This window comes from Oreochromis aureus, linkage group 6 (assembly GCF_013358895.1).
Source record: "Oreochromis aureus strain Israel breed Guangdong linkage group 6, ZZ_aureus, whole genome shotgun sequence".
NCBI classification, from domain to species: Eukaryota; Metazoa; Chordata; class Actinopteri; order Cichliformes; family Cichlidae; genus Oreochromis; species Oreochromis aureus.
This window is the reverse complement of record NC_052947.1, coordinates 9,093,688-9,112,882: the sequence shown is the minus strand read 5'-3', so window position 1 is coordinate 9,112,882 and position 19,195 is coordinate 9,093,688. Positions and strand designations below refer to the sequence as shown.

Sequence of the window (19,195 nt, the reverse complement as noted above, 5' to 3'; positions counted from 1 at the left end):
ATCTATCTAGCTGTCCCTGTATGTTAAGCTAAATGATTTTACTCCCTTTGCCTTTCCCTGTCTGATGCTTGGTGATAAAGCTGCTGTCACCTCCAGGTATGGGTCCTTTGGGACGTCTTAATCAAACTGCAACTTTAAAGTTTGATTAAAAACTGGCAAAAAGAAAGAGAACTGGCTTTTCAAATTTGGTCTGTGTCACAGCCACACTGCTGACTTTTATTACAAAACTTCTCTCACAGTCAAAACTCAGTGAGAAAATGTCCAAGTCCGTAGAATAAGACATGCAAAATAATAAGGTCACAGAACAGTTTGGAATGTAAACTGCTTTCCCCAAATCACAGATCAGAGATGTGATCTCACATATGCCTGAACAAATGATAAACACAGTACAATGGGATGCTTATGTGTACATGTTGAATGAATGATGAATGACACCATATATGGTGTATTATTTATAGGGTATTTATTATTATAATAGTTATATTATTATTATTATAGTGTTGTTATCAGGATAATTTAACAAACTTTTGCAGTTATTGAACTTATGATGTGTGATCCTGTAGGGAGTTCATGGAGTCCATTAGAGGGCTTACTTTAGGTGCAGATCGAGGCAAAGAGTGGCCTCAGTGGCAGTGAGAGAATTAAAGCTGACTGCCAACTGTGTTTATTTTCTAGAGGAGATTTGGTGGTTATAGGGTAAATTAAACTGAAAATGTCTGTTTTATAGTTACAGTATCCAAATGAAATGTAAATGTATCAAAAACAAAGCTTATTCCTTTCATTTTATAGTGGGTATACTGTATGTCAGACTTTTTAGATGTAGCTTCATATGAAGAAGAATTTTGTTTAAAAATCATTTGGAAATTTTCAGAAATAAAACAAAGAAAGCATCATTCTTTTCTAAAATTTTAGTTTCTGAAAGGTTATCAATTACCTTTGTTCTTTTACTTTTTCTGTAGTCCCTGGCCAACCACCTCATCTACAGTGTGGAAACATGCATGTTGTTGACTGTGAGCCTACCAGAAACAATCATTGTTATTCACAGGAGCTAAATGTGCTGTATAACAACAGGTTGTGTGTGCAAGAACCTCGTGTAGATGTATGTCAGGTGAGATGGCATGACTGCTAATATTACTGTATATCACCTGTGTAGCTCTGAGATATTTTGGAACAAACTTAAACATATACTATATTTTTCTTTCTCAGGGCGATTCTGGTGGTGGAGTGATATACAACAGCATGATTTATGGTGTAATCAGTTCTGGTTGTATTTATGCCTGTACTGAACCAGCTGTTACTGAGAATGTTTGTTCTTAAATGAACTCTATAAACCTGAAAATTAATCTAAACACACATTAGTTCTGGCTTATTTCTGGAATTGGGAGCCAACTTTACAGTGTCTGTCCACTGCTCCTCTGCCACTGTGGATGTTTCATCTTTTTAAAATATTATATATTGTCAGCAGAGCAGAGAAGAGATAGCACACAATGGGCACCTTGATGTTTTGCCCTCCTGTCTTACTGCTGTGGTTTACACTGAGTACAAATGACCCCATTTGCATTGATAAATTGGGTTAGGGTGAAAAAAAATTACCCTAACAAGCCTTGTTCTATCCCTAAAAAAGGTCAGTTTGACTTAAAGTGCCTGCTTCAGTACTTAGTACCACTATCAGGAGATCCGGGCACAGCAACATTAACTGTTAAAGGAAAGAAGACAGCTCCTAACTTCTCCTCCATCTTGTGCTGTTACTCATTGGCTTTGCACCTCCAAAGAAGAAAGAAAGAAAATAGAAATGTGATCACTCTTTGACAGGTGAGGTTAAAACTGAGATGCATTTCCTCCTAAAAAGTTAATCATTCAATGAATTCAAAACACATTTTTTTCTAATTCAGATCCAAATTTCAACCAGCTAAGCAACATATCAAAATTAAGCAGTCACATTTGGCCGCCGAGTGCATATTCACATGGCAGAACCTTATTGATAGTGAATGATCTGGACATAGTTCTTATAATATAAAATTGTTGATCATTCACACAAAATAAATTTGAAATGAACCAAACTGAATTAATATAAGTAAAGTATCAGATCTCTCAGTCATTTTACTGAACTGTACCTGACAGAGCCACACTGGTCTCCAGCTCTTAAACAAAGCCAAATCTCCTTTTTTTAGGGTGAAGAGGGAGCACTGCATGTTTGCATGGTGGAGTGAGCTGGAGTTATTTCAAAGTGGGAAAGTCAACATCCACAGCATCCATTTTCACAAAGACATTTTAACATTAATGCCAACAGTGAGACTAACAGGTCACAACCTTGCAAGTATTTATTTTGTGTATCAACTTTTTATCAAGCTGATAAATAACTGACGGTTACAAATGGACTAAAAATTAGTTAACGTTCCAGAGAATCTGCTTCCTATAATTCAAGGATTTGGATCCAGTTAGCATCCCAGCCACACCGCTGTCTTCACCCACATTTCTTATTATAAAACTGACAGGAGGTGAATGTGGTCTTTTCCAAGCCACACATATGCATAGACTCAGATAAACATCCAGCACAATGGGGTGCTCGTGTGCATGACTCATGTAGCACCAAGAAACCGATTAGATGTAACAACAGGAGAATGTACAAAAGTGCACATAGAGAGTGTCCTTTTAGAAAAGTACACATGACTTTTGAGTGAATTTATGCTGACATACATGCCACAGTCTGACACAAATAATATTAGCAACAATTTCCTTCTCTTCCTACAAAGCGTGCAGCATTAAAGTTCAAAATGAATAAATAAGTAAATTAATGAATAAAATATCCCAAAATGGTCCCACAAACAGAAGAGAATAAAAATCTTTAAAAGCTAACAACTTGTTGAATAATATTTGTTTTCACAGGCAGTGAAAGAATCAGAGAGAGAGAGAAGTGTCATGAGAAATAGATGGTTTGTGAACAGGTGGGCGTGGAGAGTCTCCACGCCCACCTGTTCGCTCCCTCATCACCTCGTTTTTGTCTCTCTGTCGTCGACTACTGTATATGAACGTTATTACAGTGAGGTCAATTTAATCAAGTTTAGCGAGGAAGGTGACAAACTGTCTCTGCTTGCCTCTGTTTGATAAGCCAACAGCAGTAGAAGCTATTTTACTAATGAAATGCAGAAAGTTTTGAAGTAAAGTAGCTCCTGCAAATATAACACAGCGAACAAACACAATTTTCATCATAAAAATACACTTAACACCATCTTTCTGTTTATTGAAGTGGCACACTATCCTTACATGTTATTTAGTGGTTCTAGTTTCACTTGTAAAGAAACATTGTGCACAGACATACTTGTCTTTCTATCCTCAACATAACACACATCCTGTCCTGTAACCCTAACCCAAGGAACCCAATCAGAATCAGAATCAGAATCAGAAAGGGTTTTATTGCCAAATGTTGAGCAGGTTTACAACATTAGGAAATTGCTGCGGTACTTAGTGCAAACATAATGTTATACAACGCTTAAATAGACATAAAAATAAGAATTAAAAGTGCTAAGAGGATAGATATGTACATGAGTGCAGGGGGTGATCAGTACCCAAGTGGAAAGACAATATGTTAGTCTGATATGTTATATACTATATGTTAGGTTTTTGTAATGTTGATTGTCATTTATGCTTAGAAATATTTATGCCATATGCTTAGAAGTATATAATCGATTGTGTAGTGATAGGAGGTTTGATCCTTAGTAGTCTGCAGAGACACGTTGTGTGCATTCCAGAGCACTCTGGGAGCATGGGAGAGGCCGTGCCTTGTCTTATTGTTTTATGGTATAGGAGGACACCTTCTCTGTATCTGGTTAAGCATAAGAGCCTTTTGTTTAGATGGACCGCTAGACTCCTGGCACCAGCTTTGGGGAGTCTTCAAGGGGTCACATCTTGACCCCACACATATACACACATAGACACACACATACACACACAAGGTATTCTTTGTTCACATGTATACCTATGTAAGAGGTCATATGTTAATGAACCTATGCATATTCATGTAACCACAATAAAAGAGCAGTGTTACGAGGGAGCGGACGAGAGCAACTGGGGTCAAGCGAAGGAACGGCTTTTGTCCAGTTCTCTCCCGTGCACGTAAAACATAAAGAACTTTGCCTACTTCGTGTCTTGCTTGCTGTGTAATTACATTGTCTTCAACGTTCCAGCGAATAGGTTCAAGCTACAAACCTATCACTATAGGTAAAACTGCACTGATCTTAGGAACCTGTACTAGTTTCTAAGAGAATGTTAGCAATATAACACCATGTTAAAAAAATCACGAAGAGTTGCATCATCCTTTGGCCTTTCAGCAGCCCTTATGGAGTGCTATAAGTGGTAGAGCAAGACAGAGCAATTAACAAGCTACGCAAGGCTTTTATGTGTTTTGCTCTTGACCAAACAAGATGGAGCGTGAGTTTATTTCTTGGAAACTATGGTGAGTTACTAAAATTGATGTAGCAGGAAAACTTATGCTAACTTTACACGTGGTAACTACTGAAACAGTGTGAACCCTGTAATGTCTAAAAAAAAAGCGAAAACCAGTTGGAGTACTGGAACTGTGTGTGAAATGGAGCGTTATATTTTATTATATTGTCTATTTGATTAAGCACCTTCACAAATGCACCAAAATAATGCAAGATGCACTTTTCTTTTAGTTGTTATTCAGTGCCTTTTCTGGACTTTGTCATTTCAGTTATGAGTTATTTCATATGAATAAGTTGTTTAAAACTAATTAAGTCACAAACATTTCATGATTTGATTACACATGCCTTAAAAAGGGATATATAAATATATTTGATTGTAATGCTGTAAAGCAATACAAATTCATAGAAACTGAAACAATTTATTTAGAAACAACTGTAAGAACTATTTTGTTCATTGCTCTGTACTGTATGTGTAGACTGGGTTTTTGTGATCCTGGATCTGATCTTATTTACATTGGTTTATCACACCATTGTCAAGTTGTAATAAACCTGCCAGCTGTTCAATGCTCTCAAATTTATTTTACTCCTATCGAATCTAGTCTCTCTCTATATAGACTATAATAATATAATATAATATAATATAATATAATATAATATAATATAATATAATATAATATAATATAATATAAATCTGACTGATGTCTGCACTTATGTCCATTTGAAATCCAGCTTGTAGACCACGATTCATGGTTTAATGTTTGTAACATGTAAAAAAATTCACAATTAAAATCTGAACATTTCTAATGTTTATGATATTTATGGGGAACAAATTTCACATGACATAACAAAATGACAGTACATTTTCAATGGATCTCTTCACTTTCTGTGGAGCCCAAACCGGTCATGCTGAACGATGTTAGAGGCATCATATTCTCCAGACTCTTTCATCTCTCTCTTATTCTATGACAAATGCTAATCAGGCTCCATGGTGCCAGACAGTGAGCATAGGGCTCACCAGAGGACTGGGCCCTCAGGCCACCCTCATTAAGTCTGTTTCTGATTGTTTGGTCAGAGAACTTCACACCAGTGACCTGCTGGAGTTTATTTTGTAAGATTCTGTTGGGACTCCTGTTCTTCCTTGCACAAAGGAGGAGACTGTACCGGTCTTGCTGATGGGTTTTATGACCCTGTCCATAGGAGGCATCAACACGTGTCTTCTGGCAGTGGCACGTGTTGATGTGCCGTCCTGGAGTCCTACATGCTGTATATTTACATTACACAGTGCTCCTCAGGATCTGCAGCCCCTGGAAAATACACTGAACTGTAACAATGAAACTCTGCTGCTAGCATGACAATAGGCAGGATAGGCAATCAGACGTAAGACTAGACACAGCAATGCTCAGTAGCTAGTGGATCTGAGAGCAGACCACAGCAACCTCCCTAAGCAGGGTCCAATAACCATTACAGTGGAAAGAAAGGGTCTCCAGTATGAAGGGTTGGACAGCACCAGGCCCCGATGTAGTTCACGCCTACTGGCTGAAGAAGCTGACTGCACTACATGAGTGTCTGGCAGCACAAATGAACCAGCTGCTAGTCAATGAGAGACACCCGGAATGGCCAACTGAAGGCCGGACAGTCCTGATCCTCAAGGAACCCCAGAAGGGACCGGTCTCATTCAACTATCGACCAATAACCTGCCTCAGCACCACATTGAAGCTCCTGTTAGGAGCTAAGATGAACAGGCACATGGGTCAATGCTTGAGTGGGGCACAGAAACAGATCACTTTACTCCTAATTTCCCTAACAGTGATTCCACTGGTGCATCCAAGTTTAATGAGAATGTTTGTTTGGCATCACATATTTGGATACATATGTTGAAAAAATATCTACAAAAGATCATTTTTGTCAAATTTGTATTAAAAAAGAAACTTATCTTATTTATGTATGCAACACATAAAAAAAAAGATAAAGTCATATTTAAAATTTGCATGAAGAATGTCCCAACCAATGGGGTTTTGTTGATAAAATTATGCTCTGTGATTGGTGGCTTCATGGCCACCAGCACAGTGAGAACAGGCTTAAAAAGGTCCCAGCACAGCATTGACTGCAAGGTGAATGACAGCAATGGCTCATCTGAAGCTGCTTCTTCTCCTTCTGTGGGTTGGTGAGTGAACCACTGCACTTATTTCCTGTGTTTATTTTCACTTTATTTGAACCATTTCTCAGGTTGCGACATATCTGTGTTATTAAAGGATCATTTAAGTTTTCACTAAACCACCAGATACTGTTTTTGTTCTTCTTTGTCTCTGCTTTGATATCAGTTATTATACATTTGTCAGAATGTTACAGTATCAGTATGATTGTATTTTTTCTTCTTTTCATCAACTCTTTGCAGACAGATTTCTGCAACTATAATAACTAGAAAGAATATGTTGTTCTTCAGATGGAAGAAACAACCAGTTGTGAGTAAATTATTTTCTTTTTCAGGCATCACAGTCAGCACAGGAGTAGATTTGCACAAAAGGATCTATGGAGGCCAAAAGTGTCCAGACACTGAGCGTCGGTATCACGTGACACTCATGGCAAAACATGGAACAAGTGGAAACACAGCATATCTCTGTGGTGGCTCACTGATCCATGAACGGTGGATTCTGACTGCAGCCCACTGCTGGAAAAATGAACCTGGATGGTGAGAAAACAACAGTTTCACTTATAAATGTTTTTAATAGAATTTAAAAGTTAAGACAGTATTTCAAATGCTCATGTTCTGTAATTAGAGTCGCTTACACCCATTTCCCCTTGTGCAGGGATATGTATGTAACTTTAGGAGTTCATCCACAACCATCATGGATAAAGTTATTATTTCAACGATCTTCAGATAAAAAAAAAGAGGTGGAAATCACAGGTAGATCGTTTTTTGTGGGCATAAATACATTTGAAGACATCATGCTACTGGAAATTCCTCCACAAACAGGCAGGAAGACCGTTGCCTTACCAGACTGTGCAAAACCTCCCAAAGAGTAAGTTGTGCCCTTACCTAATAAGTCTGAATCCTTTCTGACTTTTACACATTTTTATTTTTATTTATTTGTATTGAAATTTTACATTTATTTACAATTTGGTATTTATTTATTCACAATGTTGAATATTAGTCACCTGCTTACTGAACCCATGATGTTAATTTACATAATATGTTAAATTATTTAATTAACATTATTAACATTTTCCTTAAGTTTTTGTCAAAAATGCCATATTATACTCACAGTGTTTCCATTCATAAAAACAATGAAGGGAAAAACAGGGGCGCACGCTTTTTATAGACACTGTATGGCACAGAATATGAGACAAACATAAAGAAAAATAATTAAAATGATTAAAGATATGAAGTAAGCAATTTCCAAAATAATGCAGTATTTTGGAAATTACTGCAACTAAAAACAGACAAATAAACGAAAATACTGCAGCTCAATTAACACAGTAAAAACTTGCATTACACTAAAGAAGGAGTTTAAACATAAACAACAGCAATGAAAACTTCCCTCAGGAAGTAAAATGGACACTTTTTAGCAGCTCAGTTTCATGTTTGGGAAGTACAACCCCTCCACCTTTCTTTATACTGTGCACTTTAACATCTCTGTGCACCTGAAATAATCATGAAGCCAGGTACAGTCACACTGTGGTCAGAGACACGCTTCTTGTGCCCTGTTGTTGTTTTGGTGCCTTGTTTGGGTCGGTTCAGTTTTATGTCCGGTCTGTATCTGGTGAGTGTAGGTCAGTGTCAGTGTACATGCATATGTGTGCGTGTGTGTTCCGTGTTCCGTGTTCAGCCGAGAGAAAGTGTCCCTTCACTCGGTTAGGCAAAAGTCAATAACCTTCGGTTATCCGACAGCAAACATCTCCACAGGACAATTGGCTCTCCCAAGCTCAGGAGGGTGTCAATTTCGTTACGGGACCAGTTGATCAAATCCATTGTGTTTTTAGAGAACAAGTCTGGGAGACACTCTGAGGGTTAGAGATAGGCAAGACTATACAAAAGACAAGCAGGAAAGATAAGGGAGGGAGAGAAGGACAAAAAGCGATGTAATTTGATAAAATATTATATATATATAACCATGACAGCCACTTACAGTGTTTGTTTTTCTGATTACCCACATAGCTAAATTGTTATGGCCCACACAATGTGCTTTCACATGTCCCAAATACCACAAAGAATGTCGGCCTTGGTGGCCCAGATCTGGTTTGCCAGAGGTGGCCCAGACACGGGCCAGCACAAGGCCAGTTGCAGACACACCAGTGGTCCTGTGCTGGCCCATGTGTGGATTACCTCTGGCAAACCTGATCTGGGCCACCAAAGGGCCGTCATTTTTTGCGGTATGTGGGCCATCTGTAAGTGGTGTGGAGCCACGGGCCAGTTGTAGACACACTGCAGGCCCTGTGCTGGCCCAGAACAGTTTCAGCTCTGGCCCCAGACGTCAGCCTAATGTTTACCTTAATCAAGCCATGTAATAACAACATGTGCCTGAACATAATAGTGCAAAAGTAACACGACGAAACTCTGTTCACACAGTGATTCTTATACAGCGCTTTTCTATTCTCTCGGATTACTGAAAGCGCTTTATACAACATGCCACATTCACAGACTTTCTCTAAACTGAGTGCTTCCTAACTACATTCATACACATTCACAGTGTTGACATGCAGACTGGAGGAGCCAGGGATTCACTGACTCTTCACCAGTGTGTGAATGTGAGAGTGAATGAATAGTGGAATTGTAAAGCGCTTTGAGGGTCCCAAAAAGCGCTGTATAAATGCAATCCATTATTATTATTATCTCTTCCTGACTGACACCATCAATAATATTCTGAGCCTGCATCAAGAGTTAAGACTTTGTGTTTTGATTTTAGGAGTTACATGCATGACATAGAGTGAATGAAACACGTGTGGCAAACAGTGATGTGTGATAAATGAACCCTCACAGTTGCATTAGCTGAGTTAAGGCAAATACCCAGCATGCAGAGTACATCATTATGATTTATTGATTTATTTTGTGTTCATATCACATGGATGGACATGCAATTAATCTTTGGTTATTTTGTTTTTTCTAGAGGAGACGTCGTTCAGGTGGCAGGACTTGGTGGTTATATGGTAGATGCCACCGGCCACACACGTAAGACCATTTTTTGTCTGATTATTTCACAGTTTGTGCTGGAATCACATTTTCATTTCTATGTTTGTTTTATATCTATATTAATGTTTTTTGTGTACTGTAAGAAATACAAACATTATTTATTTCATTTTATAGTGGATAAACCATCATTTTCTTTGAAAGGTTTTGGAAATATCCAGAAATAAGACAGAACATTATTTCATGATTTTATTTCACGAATGACTCTAGTCCCTGACCAACCACCTCATCTCCAATGTGCAAACATGCATGTTGTTGACTGTGAGCCTACCAGAAACTTTGCATGTCATTCAGATGTGCCGTATGACAACAGGCTGTGTCTGGAAGAACCTAATGTAGATGCACGTCACGTAAGTTGACTGCTAACATTACTGTATATCATGTGTGTATGTTTTAGATCTTTTGGAAGAAACTTAAACACAAACTATATTTTTCTCTCTCAGGGTGATTCTGGTGGTGGAGTGATATACAACAACATGATTTATGGGGTAATCAGTGGCGGTGGTAAACGTGTCTGTACTGAACCAGTTGTTACTGTGAATGTCTGTCCTTACATGAACTGGATAAACCAGAAAATTAATCCAAAAAGTAATGGAAAATAACTGAATGAAAATAACATTCAGAATAAACAATCATCTCTACATGAAACTTGTGTGCTGTGTGTTGTTTCTACTCTAGAATATCTCCATGTTAACTGCAAATTGTGACCCTTTTTCTTTGGTCTAAAATATTGTGTTAGATTTTGTGTGTGTTTGAATGTGGTGTCAGGTGTGTAGCAGCTCATCATGTTGTTCAGAAACTCTCAGACTCACACTGTGAAGATGCAGAAAGGCTTTCTGATCAGACAGGCCACCAATCAGCTGCAGGGCCTGAATATGATAAACTTCATAAATCAGAGCTGATTGTTGAGGGTGGAAATGTTTACGTGGAGGAAGTTGGCTTATTGCTGGTAGATGAACTTTTCTTTTAATCATTTCACTATAGAGAGCATTAAAATAAATACAGTAACCATCAAAATAAGTTTTGTTGATAAAATACTGTGGAAATGTTTAGCTTATTTTAGAGTTTAGACATGTAGGAATGTTTAGTTTGCTTTAGAGTTTAGAAATGTGTTAAGATAGAATGTAGAATTATGGTAGAGACACTGACACTGCCCTGGATATAAATAAAGGCCTGACTGTGTCATGAACTTAGGAGTAGATCTTAGGAGACCCTCCCCAGTTGAACTGTGAAAGTAAGACAAAGAGGAGTTAATGCTAAGTGGAAATTCCCCAGAGGATACCTGTGTGGGGGTCTCAACATTTGTAACTTGATAACTGTGGTCTGGAAGGGAGATGGTTTTTATGGCCCCTAGGAAAAGACACACACCCACAGTGTTTTAACTGATATACTCCCACACCTATATGCACACTCACTCACGTGCACGCACATACCAGGTATGCACACACAGTCACTCACGTGCACTCACATAGACACGTGGGTACGCGCACACACAGGCACTCATGTGCTCGTGTACATAGACACAGACACAGAGTTTGCAGCACACTGTGGGGGATTTATGATGGGGTCGCCTCTATAAAGCTGCCTGGAACTAACAAAGGGGTGAAGATTGTTTCAGAGGGACACCGGCCTCGTCTTCCCTTCTAGAAGTGCATGCTTAAATGAAGATGAATAAGAGATGAATAAAGATTTTGTAAAAATGACTACTGAGTTCCGGTGCCGTTTTCTGGATGCTTCGGCGAATAAAAGAACCAGGGTAAAACTGATTTCATAACAATACATTTCTTGAAATTGTCCATTGTTTTGTCCCAACTCTAAACACTGAATCCAATTTTGAAACTAAAAGCAGTGTTTTTAAAAAATACCCCAAACAAAAAAACCCCTACAAAAACAGAATAATTTAAATTAAATTGTAGTACAGGGAGACATATGTATTTCATATCTCATAAAACATCCTAATTCATTTCCATCTTATCTTCAGTCCTGCATTTTTATACTTTTTAGACGTTTTTTAGACGTTTCATACTCACAAAGCTCATAAACACTGTTGCTCCACCAGATGTCGCTGCTACACAAAACAATTTCACTCTACTGCTTCTCTTTTGTAAATGCTGTTTTAACTACTCTCATGAACAATAAACTGAGAATGTGTTCCACCTCATCAAAGCTCTGAAACATTTCGTTTTTTAATATATTGATTGTTATCACTTGTGGAGATTTTTATTTTTAGCCCTGAAGAAAATTAACATGAAAAAGAGCCGACTTTCATCATTTGAAAATAGGTTTCAGGATTTCATCATGATTCAGTTTCCATATGAGGCAGTACTTTCAAATTTAATTTGAAATAGTACAGTGACATTTCAAAGTAGATATCATTAAATCCTAAATTAAACAATTTCTTTTAAATTGAATCAAATATTTTCTTACTGAGCAATAAAAGCACACCGAGCTCAAAGAGTTTTAACATGAAGCATCAACATGATGTTTAAATGTTGTTTATTATTACAATAAGAAACTAACTTTTTTTGAACTTTTCCGTTTTCTCTCTTCATGCTGCTGTTTGTTTCCTCCTCCACTTGTATTTTTCTTGACTTCAATGAATGTGCATAGCGCCCTCTGTTGTATGTTTGAGAGAACTGCACTGCATTTTCATGACATGAAACTGTGCAGAGGAGGAACATGAGCAGCTCGTGAAGTGAAGAAGCTTCTTGGATCAGAAGTTAAACATCATCCAGAACCTTAAAGAAGTGAAGTCACTTTCCAGGCTCTTTAGACGACCATGACCTGGATGACTGAGGACCTACAAACACACATGAGCAGCAGTTTCTTTAATGTGGACCTGAGCACTGCCCAAACCATCAACCAACAATATTTAATTTACCCTACTTAAGCCAATCAGCAATGTCCATCTGTTTCAGCATCACAAACACAACCACACCTTGAAGAGAGGTGAGAGATCTGCACACACCCACACACACCGTCAAATGTAAACACACATCACACATGATAAACATGGATCATAACATATTTGACTATTTATGTAAAGCCTGGCACTAAACTTCTGTCATGCTGCATTTACTGTATATACATATAACATATACAAAGCACAATAATTAAGCTGTTAACAATTAAAAATGTCTTGTATAAGTATTTTATTTTAAATACACATTCATTTATGCATTGATGTTTCAAAGCAAGGCTGTGACTGGAGGGAACTCCAATACAAAACATTTAAAAAGTTAATTATGTAATTTAAAAAAAAACCCTCAAAAGAATCAGCTGTACTGCAGATTAGCTGCTGTTGTTATCAGACACAATGCTGATGATACAGTTATTTACACCTGTGGTTCAACTCTTGTCCAAGCCATTGACTCCTTGCAGAAAGCCTTTTTTGCTGTCCAGCACTCATTACTTCAGCTTAAACTTGTTCTCAACGCAGACAAAACAAAGCTCATGTTGTTTTCTAAATCATGGAAATGGGCCCAAACAATCCCATCAGTAACCACTCTTGAAAGTAATAAAATAGAGTTGGTTCACACCTATAAATGTCTGGGAATCTTAATTGATGACTCGCTCACCTTCAAACCACATGTAGAGTATCTTGTGAAAAATCTGAAGTTAAAACTGAGATTTTATTTTCAAAATAAGTTGTGTTTCTCTTTTATTACAAAGCAATATTTTTGCCTGTGCTGGATTATGGAGAAATTCTGCTTCTGCTCAATGTCTTCGAATGGTTGATACTGTCTCATGCTTGTCTGAGGTTCATCATGAAGCGAGATCGATCAACTGCAGACCAGAAAACAAACGACGGAGGCACCAGACAAGTGCAATCAAACGATGAGTTTATTAACACAGGAGAGGAACCATCAGCATATGGCTTCCTCTGACAAAAATACATTGAATGCTGGTTTTATAGTATAGAAAATCAACGCCCACACATACACGTCAATACAGGTCAAAAATACATTGTGTACAGTCATTGTTTACAGACAAGGGTACATCTCGTACATCTCTAATAACTATAAACAGACATGTAACTTCTCTTTTCTATAACACCTGCCTTTTAAGGTAATAAACTTCAAGCTTCAGGGTCTCTAAGGGCTAATAATTGACCCTCGTCATCAATCACTAAGTAAACTAAATTGCAGCAGGTCTCAAAAAGAAGCAGAAGACACTTGGGCCTTCGCTCAGGCCTGCTACTAGATTAATATGTGTATTGTAAGCATGCATGCAATTAACCTGCTATGTTCTCATCTTCCCTCAACATGTATCACCTGGACACTCTCACCAGTGAAGCTTAAAACCCTCTTGGATGGAACATCAACTCTAAACAAGCACAGATATGCAATGTGTATAGAATGAACTCTACCTGTGAATAGAATGAATGTGATGACAAACATATTCAATGCAATATGAACCCTGTAAGAAATATTACTGATAAAATAATGCTGTAAAACATGTTCTTAATGCATTCATCATAAGGAAGATTATATGGTAGGAATAAAAGAATCTCTGAATCCTAACAATCACTAACTGTAAATTTCAGATTCACCACTGTGAGTTATGCTCTCAGGTAGGATGGCCTGCTTTGGTAAGTCAGAGGAACTCTCTCTACTCTTTATACTGTTTTATATGTAAGGCAGTACTTCGGTTGCTGCCTTCTTATATATGTTCCCTGCTTGCAATGAAACATGCTGGTCGGTATTCTCTTCGTCCGTATGGTTGCTTGTTGCTTTCTGTTCCATTTGCCCGAACTGAATTTGGTAAAAGAGCTTTTGTCCATTTAGCACCCTCGGCTTGGAACAAACTGCAGAACGAATGGAAAATGACTGAATTCATGTCATTAAGTGCTTTTAAATCTAAACTACAAATACTTGAGGCCAAGTCCATAACATGCAACTGTTTCAATTAGATTGACTGTCATTTTAACTGCTTTTTTATTTTTATTTGAATTTTATTGAATTTTACTGAATTTTATTTTATTTTTTCATTTATTTTTGCATGTGTGTTGTTGCTGCCTGTGTTTAATTGAGTAATTTCTGTAACTGTGAGACACTTGCTGCTGCCTATCTTGGCCAGGTCTCCCTTGAAAAAGAGGTTTTTAATCTCAATGGGATCTTCCTGGTTGAATAGAGGTTAAATAAAATTTAAAAAAAAAATACAAATGTTCCAAATTGTATAAGTTGATCACAGGAAATATTTCTTAGAGCAGATTTTAAATAAATGGGGACATAAAAGACATTGGCTGAAATAAATAAAGCAATTTGGAGGTCACACTCCTGATGCAGTCTGTCCTCAGTGATCGGGGCCTTTGAACCTCTGTGCACATCTGTCTGTGGAGGCGGGGTCAGGGAAAAGAAGTTGCTACATAAAATTATGATCTTCAGCTGGACTAATGTCGAGTGTAGCTCAATGTATGGGCGTCTTTCAGGACTGTACAAATGCATGAATATGAATTATTTATAAAAGGCTTAGTGTTTGTACAGGTAATAATAAAGGAACCAAAAGTTCACATCTGTAGCTTTAAATTTGGACAAATCTGTCAATACAACCATCATGAATAGAACAAAATACAAACAAACACTGAAACGAATGAAAAAACACACATGATATATGAACTGTGGAAACTAATTGAAAACTAAAATTCAGAATAAAAAAACACACACACATTATATAAAAGTTATAAACTGATTTCCATCTTATTGATTTGCAGGCTCACTTTGCTCCAGGACTTGAGAACTGGCCCGACCCGTACGGTCTTTGTCTCTTAATACTGAACACTGAAATTTGATACTCATGGGTATCAGGGAATACTTCTTCTTTCACCTTATATCAGTCTCTTTACAGTAAGGTTAACTACAGACTGATTGTTTCATGTTTGGGATATATTAACAACTTGTTTTCTTTATTTAGAAGCTGAAGGCCTAAAGTGGAGGTGTGTAGCTGCCTTGGTGGTGGATCTACTTCCATGTGGTGCTGTTATTTTCCCACCCCTGGTGTGAGCTGCATCTTAGTGTGAGTGTGTGAATTGATGATTCTCTGGTCTTCATCTGGCATCCCACTCGTCCACTGCTACACCACAGCTCTGAACTAATTAACAGTACATGTGCAACTCTTCTATTTGATAACTGTTTTTCTTTTTTTTAAATACTGTCAATAAATTCTTTATTTGACACTCTTCATCACATGTCTGTCTGATGTATAACAGAGCTGAGTACCTTCTTGGTAAATTTGCACTAAATATTCCCAGGGTGGCGTTGTTGTGGGTTTTTTTTACTTCGAATTGTAAAACTTTCAAGCACAAATCTGTGCTGGGCAATGTAATGTGCCCAGTACTGCTGGCCTTGACATGACCAAAACCAGTGGGCAACCTTTTTTTTGCTGTCAGATAACTTAGAACATAAGAATTTTGGTGGGAGGAGCCCACTTTGAATTTTTGTCCAGGGCACCAAGACTCTAGAATAGTCTAAACTCTAGAATCACCACTGAGCTCACAGAAATCTGACATTTATGATCTTTATATCAACTACATTTCTCTCTTACTCCCTGTCATCTTCATCCACTTGCTCTCTCAACCAAACCTGTTTTATTCTCTCTTCATTCATTTTCCTCAGTGAGGAAATAAAAGATGATATCTTCTAGAAGCATTGAATAGACTGTTAGTGAACACAGGCTTGTAATTGTTAGATTTTATTGGCATTAATCACAATAGAGAACAGAGTAAACTTCAGAGTTACGATCGGGTTCCAAACCTGCGACAGAAAGTAGAGACCAACACAGCAGTTTACAACAATAAGAGTTTCAGTTCAAGAAAATAACTGAAGATAAAATCTTGGGGATGAAGCACCAAACAGACTTGAACTGCCTGTAGTGACTTTTTACTTGATCCATGATCTGAAACACTGATTTGAAATCTCAAACATGATTTCACATCGTCATCGACCTGTCTGAGCTGACCTGATCCAAAGCACTGAACACATCATAAGTTCATAAATTCAAACAATGTTTTGGAGTCTAACTACCAAAACAGTAAGAGTGCTTTAAAAAAAAGTGCTCAACTTTTTAGCTCACAGTGTGACACAAAATTATTGGTCAAAATGATTTCATTCTTATGATCCTAAACAGAACAATCAGAGATAAAAAAAGATGGATGGATACACCACTACGAAAAGTCAATAAGAAATTCAACATCAATATTTAACCAGTTCATTTAAACACTATTTAAACACTTCATTCTGCCCAGACTGAAGGGGACATTTAATTTCCTCTCTGTTATTTTTCATCAGTCCAGCTGAGGGAGACATTGTTGAACAATATGACTGAAGACACATCATCACTCTAACATCAGCACATTCAGTCTGTTTTAAAGCTTTTGTTCCTGAAGAAACATGCACACCATCTTTAAAGTATTATGGCATCAGAAAAGATCACAAAATCTTGAGATCCTCCAAAAAGATGCAGACAAAACCACAGCAATGTTTGTCATATTCTCTAAGGTCTCCCAGGCTTGAAATGGATTCTTGTATAACAGCATTTTAGTGCAAAGATGTTAAAATATGACAGAGAGCAGAGACACTCTACATATTTGAAAACACAGAATTTGACCATCTAGATCACAAGTGACAAAAAAGGCATCAAATTTGAGGGCTAGTGTCCTGAAATAACATAAGTAGGTCATTAGCAAGACTCTATAGAACTTGACAGCATGCTGAGGTGTTCAGCCATTTGAATCATGTTACAGCAGCACATGAGTGAATAAACATGGTGACAATAAAAGTACATTTTTCCAAACACTTGACTTCACTTTAATTTACTAGAGTAGTGTTAGGGGATGCTACCTCGGCATGTAGCTCGGTTCTATACAGCTAGGTTCCTATTAATTTTATTCAGATCTGTTGCAGCAGAGACAAATGTAAAAGTTTCAGAACACCGGCCCTCGAGGATTCGAGTTGGACACCCCTGATCTAGATCCACTGAGGAAACACAGCACTGCAAACACAGAAGTAGAGTTGGTGGTAATTTCAAATATAAGATACTTTTACTTAAATGTTTTACTCTCACTTCTCCTCCACCTTGTGCTGTTTAGTGTTAAATGTCTGACTGTGCTGAGAATATGTGTCAGCTATAGTCAGTGTTTTACATGAAGTTTATGATGTGGTGATGAGGAAAAAGGTGGAACGATCTCTTAGGAATAACTTAGACATTGGTTAAAAAGAATATCTTCAAGTGCTTTGAATATATTATATGATTTGAAAACAAATAACTGACATTAGAGCTAAGTCGTGATTTTCTCAGGATGTTGCTCACTGAGTTCAGCTAACTTCCACTCACTCTGTATCACTGTTAAGTAAATTTAATCTGTATTTAATTTTTAAATTAAACATCCTCATCTTCTATATGCGTTACTGGATGTGCATCAGTGGGTCCCACTGTGTCCCAGTCACCCAGGCTTCCTGTCCACCATCACATTAGCTGAGTAGTTGGCAAATCTGTGGAGAAGATCAGCCACCATTAAGTCAGAGGTTTCTGTTTTTGAAGAAAAAAAATAATCAATCAGTTGATTTCTACATGCCAAAGACACACCATCCCACTAATGCAAGGACCCATAATGAGACATCAGTCCTCTGAGATCTGAGAGGAGACGGTTTGTATCAAGTATCAAAACCATGAGAAACAATGTTTATCTGGACATTCTGACATACAAAAAGCTTAACAAACAACACAAACTGACAGCTGACCATAGAGCATATAAATAAAGTCATTTTGTTGGCTCTGTTGGACATTTATGAAGAGACCATGCCTGGTAAGAAAACACAACTTTTATATAGCACTGCCCCCTTGTGGTCACACCAAAACACAATAGCTTCTCATTTTCTTCACCTCACTAGTCGCTGCTGAAAGTATAATTTTAATCATCCCTTCACCAAAAACAAAAAACTAAAATAAAAAACAATGAAACTAATCAAATTGATTAACTCTTGATGATCTTATTGTCAGTTTCTATTATCCACCTACTCTCTTACTGCCTCATCTCACATCCACCCTCTCTACTCAGCGTCCTCCAGTTTTTATTTTTCTGTCCTTCCAGAACAATCACTCAATATAATCTCTCATCATCAATAAAATAAAGAATAAAATAAAAGAAGAACTTACAAAATATCTTGTGTAATATTTTCCAAGACAATCCAGGCATCAGAGACAAGATTTTAAAAATATAAAAAGAAAAAATTGGTTAAATACAATTATGTGGCCAAATGTTTGTGGTCAAAGTAAATTATTGTGTTTGTGTGCAAAATTCCAGCCATAAAAAGAGAAGCTTATAATAACATGTTTAATACTACAATAATGTAAATTTAATCAAACTCACATTGAGGGAGTATAAGTTAACAGCTTGCCTCTGTTTGATAAGCCAACAGCAGGAGGAGCACCTGCTAACCATCTGCCGGCACTCTGGAAGTAAAACAACTCCTGCAAACCCAAAACTTTCCACTGTTTTACCTTTTTACACAAGTGGCACAAAAATTTAAAGAGACTACATTTAATTTTACTTGTAAACTATTGTTTTTGT

General features: G+C 37.4%; 1 protein-coding gene and 1 long non-coding RNA gene across 2 annotated transcripts in view; one reads left to right on the top strand and one right to left on the bottom strand.

Annotated features, from left to right (window-relative positions):
* Positions 1 to 6,541: 6,541 nt before the first annotated feature.
* Positions 6,542 to 10,275, top strand: LOC116314921 (beta-fibrinogenase brevinase-like). Its single transcript, XM_031733073.2, has 6 exons — positions 6,542 to 6,606; positions 6,930 to 7,131; positions 7,250 to 7,462; positions 9,548 to 9,609; positions 9,838 to 9,977; positions 10,071 to 10,275. The coding sequence occupies exons 1-6, from the start codon at positions 6,558 to 6,560 to the stop codon at positions 10,227 to 10,229; spliced, it is 825 nt and encodes a 274-aa protein (XP_031588933.1). The 5' UTR covers positions 6,542 to 6,557; the 3' UTR covers positions 10,230 to 10,275.
* Positions 10,276 to 16,301: 6,026 nt separating this feature from the next.
* The window catches only part of LOC120440774, a 38,115-nt gene continuing 35,221 nt past the window's right edge, over positions 16,302 to 19,195 (bottom strand). The window contains exon 5 of the long non-coding RNA XR_005613501.1: positions 16,302 to 18,116. This is a non-coding gene — a long non-coding RNA (uncharacterized LOC120440774). The remainder of the gene's footprint in view (positions 18,117 to 19,195) is intronic.

Bases quoted from the DNA above. Each gene is read 5' to 3' on its own strand.
- LOC116314921 (XM_031733073.2), top strand. From the start codon at position 6,558: ATGACAGCAATGGCTCATCTGAAGCTGCTTCTTCTCCTTCTGTGGGTT. The intron at 7,132-7,249 runs GTGAGAAAACAA...CCCCTTGTGCAG, and splicing joins TGGAAAAATGAACCTGGATG to GGATATGTATGTAACTTTAG. The intron at 7,463-9,547 runs GTAAGTTGTGCC...TGTTTTTTCTAG, and splicing joins TGTGCAAAACCTCCCAAAGA to AGGAGACGTCGTTCAGGTGG.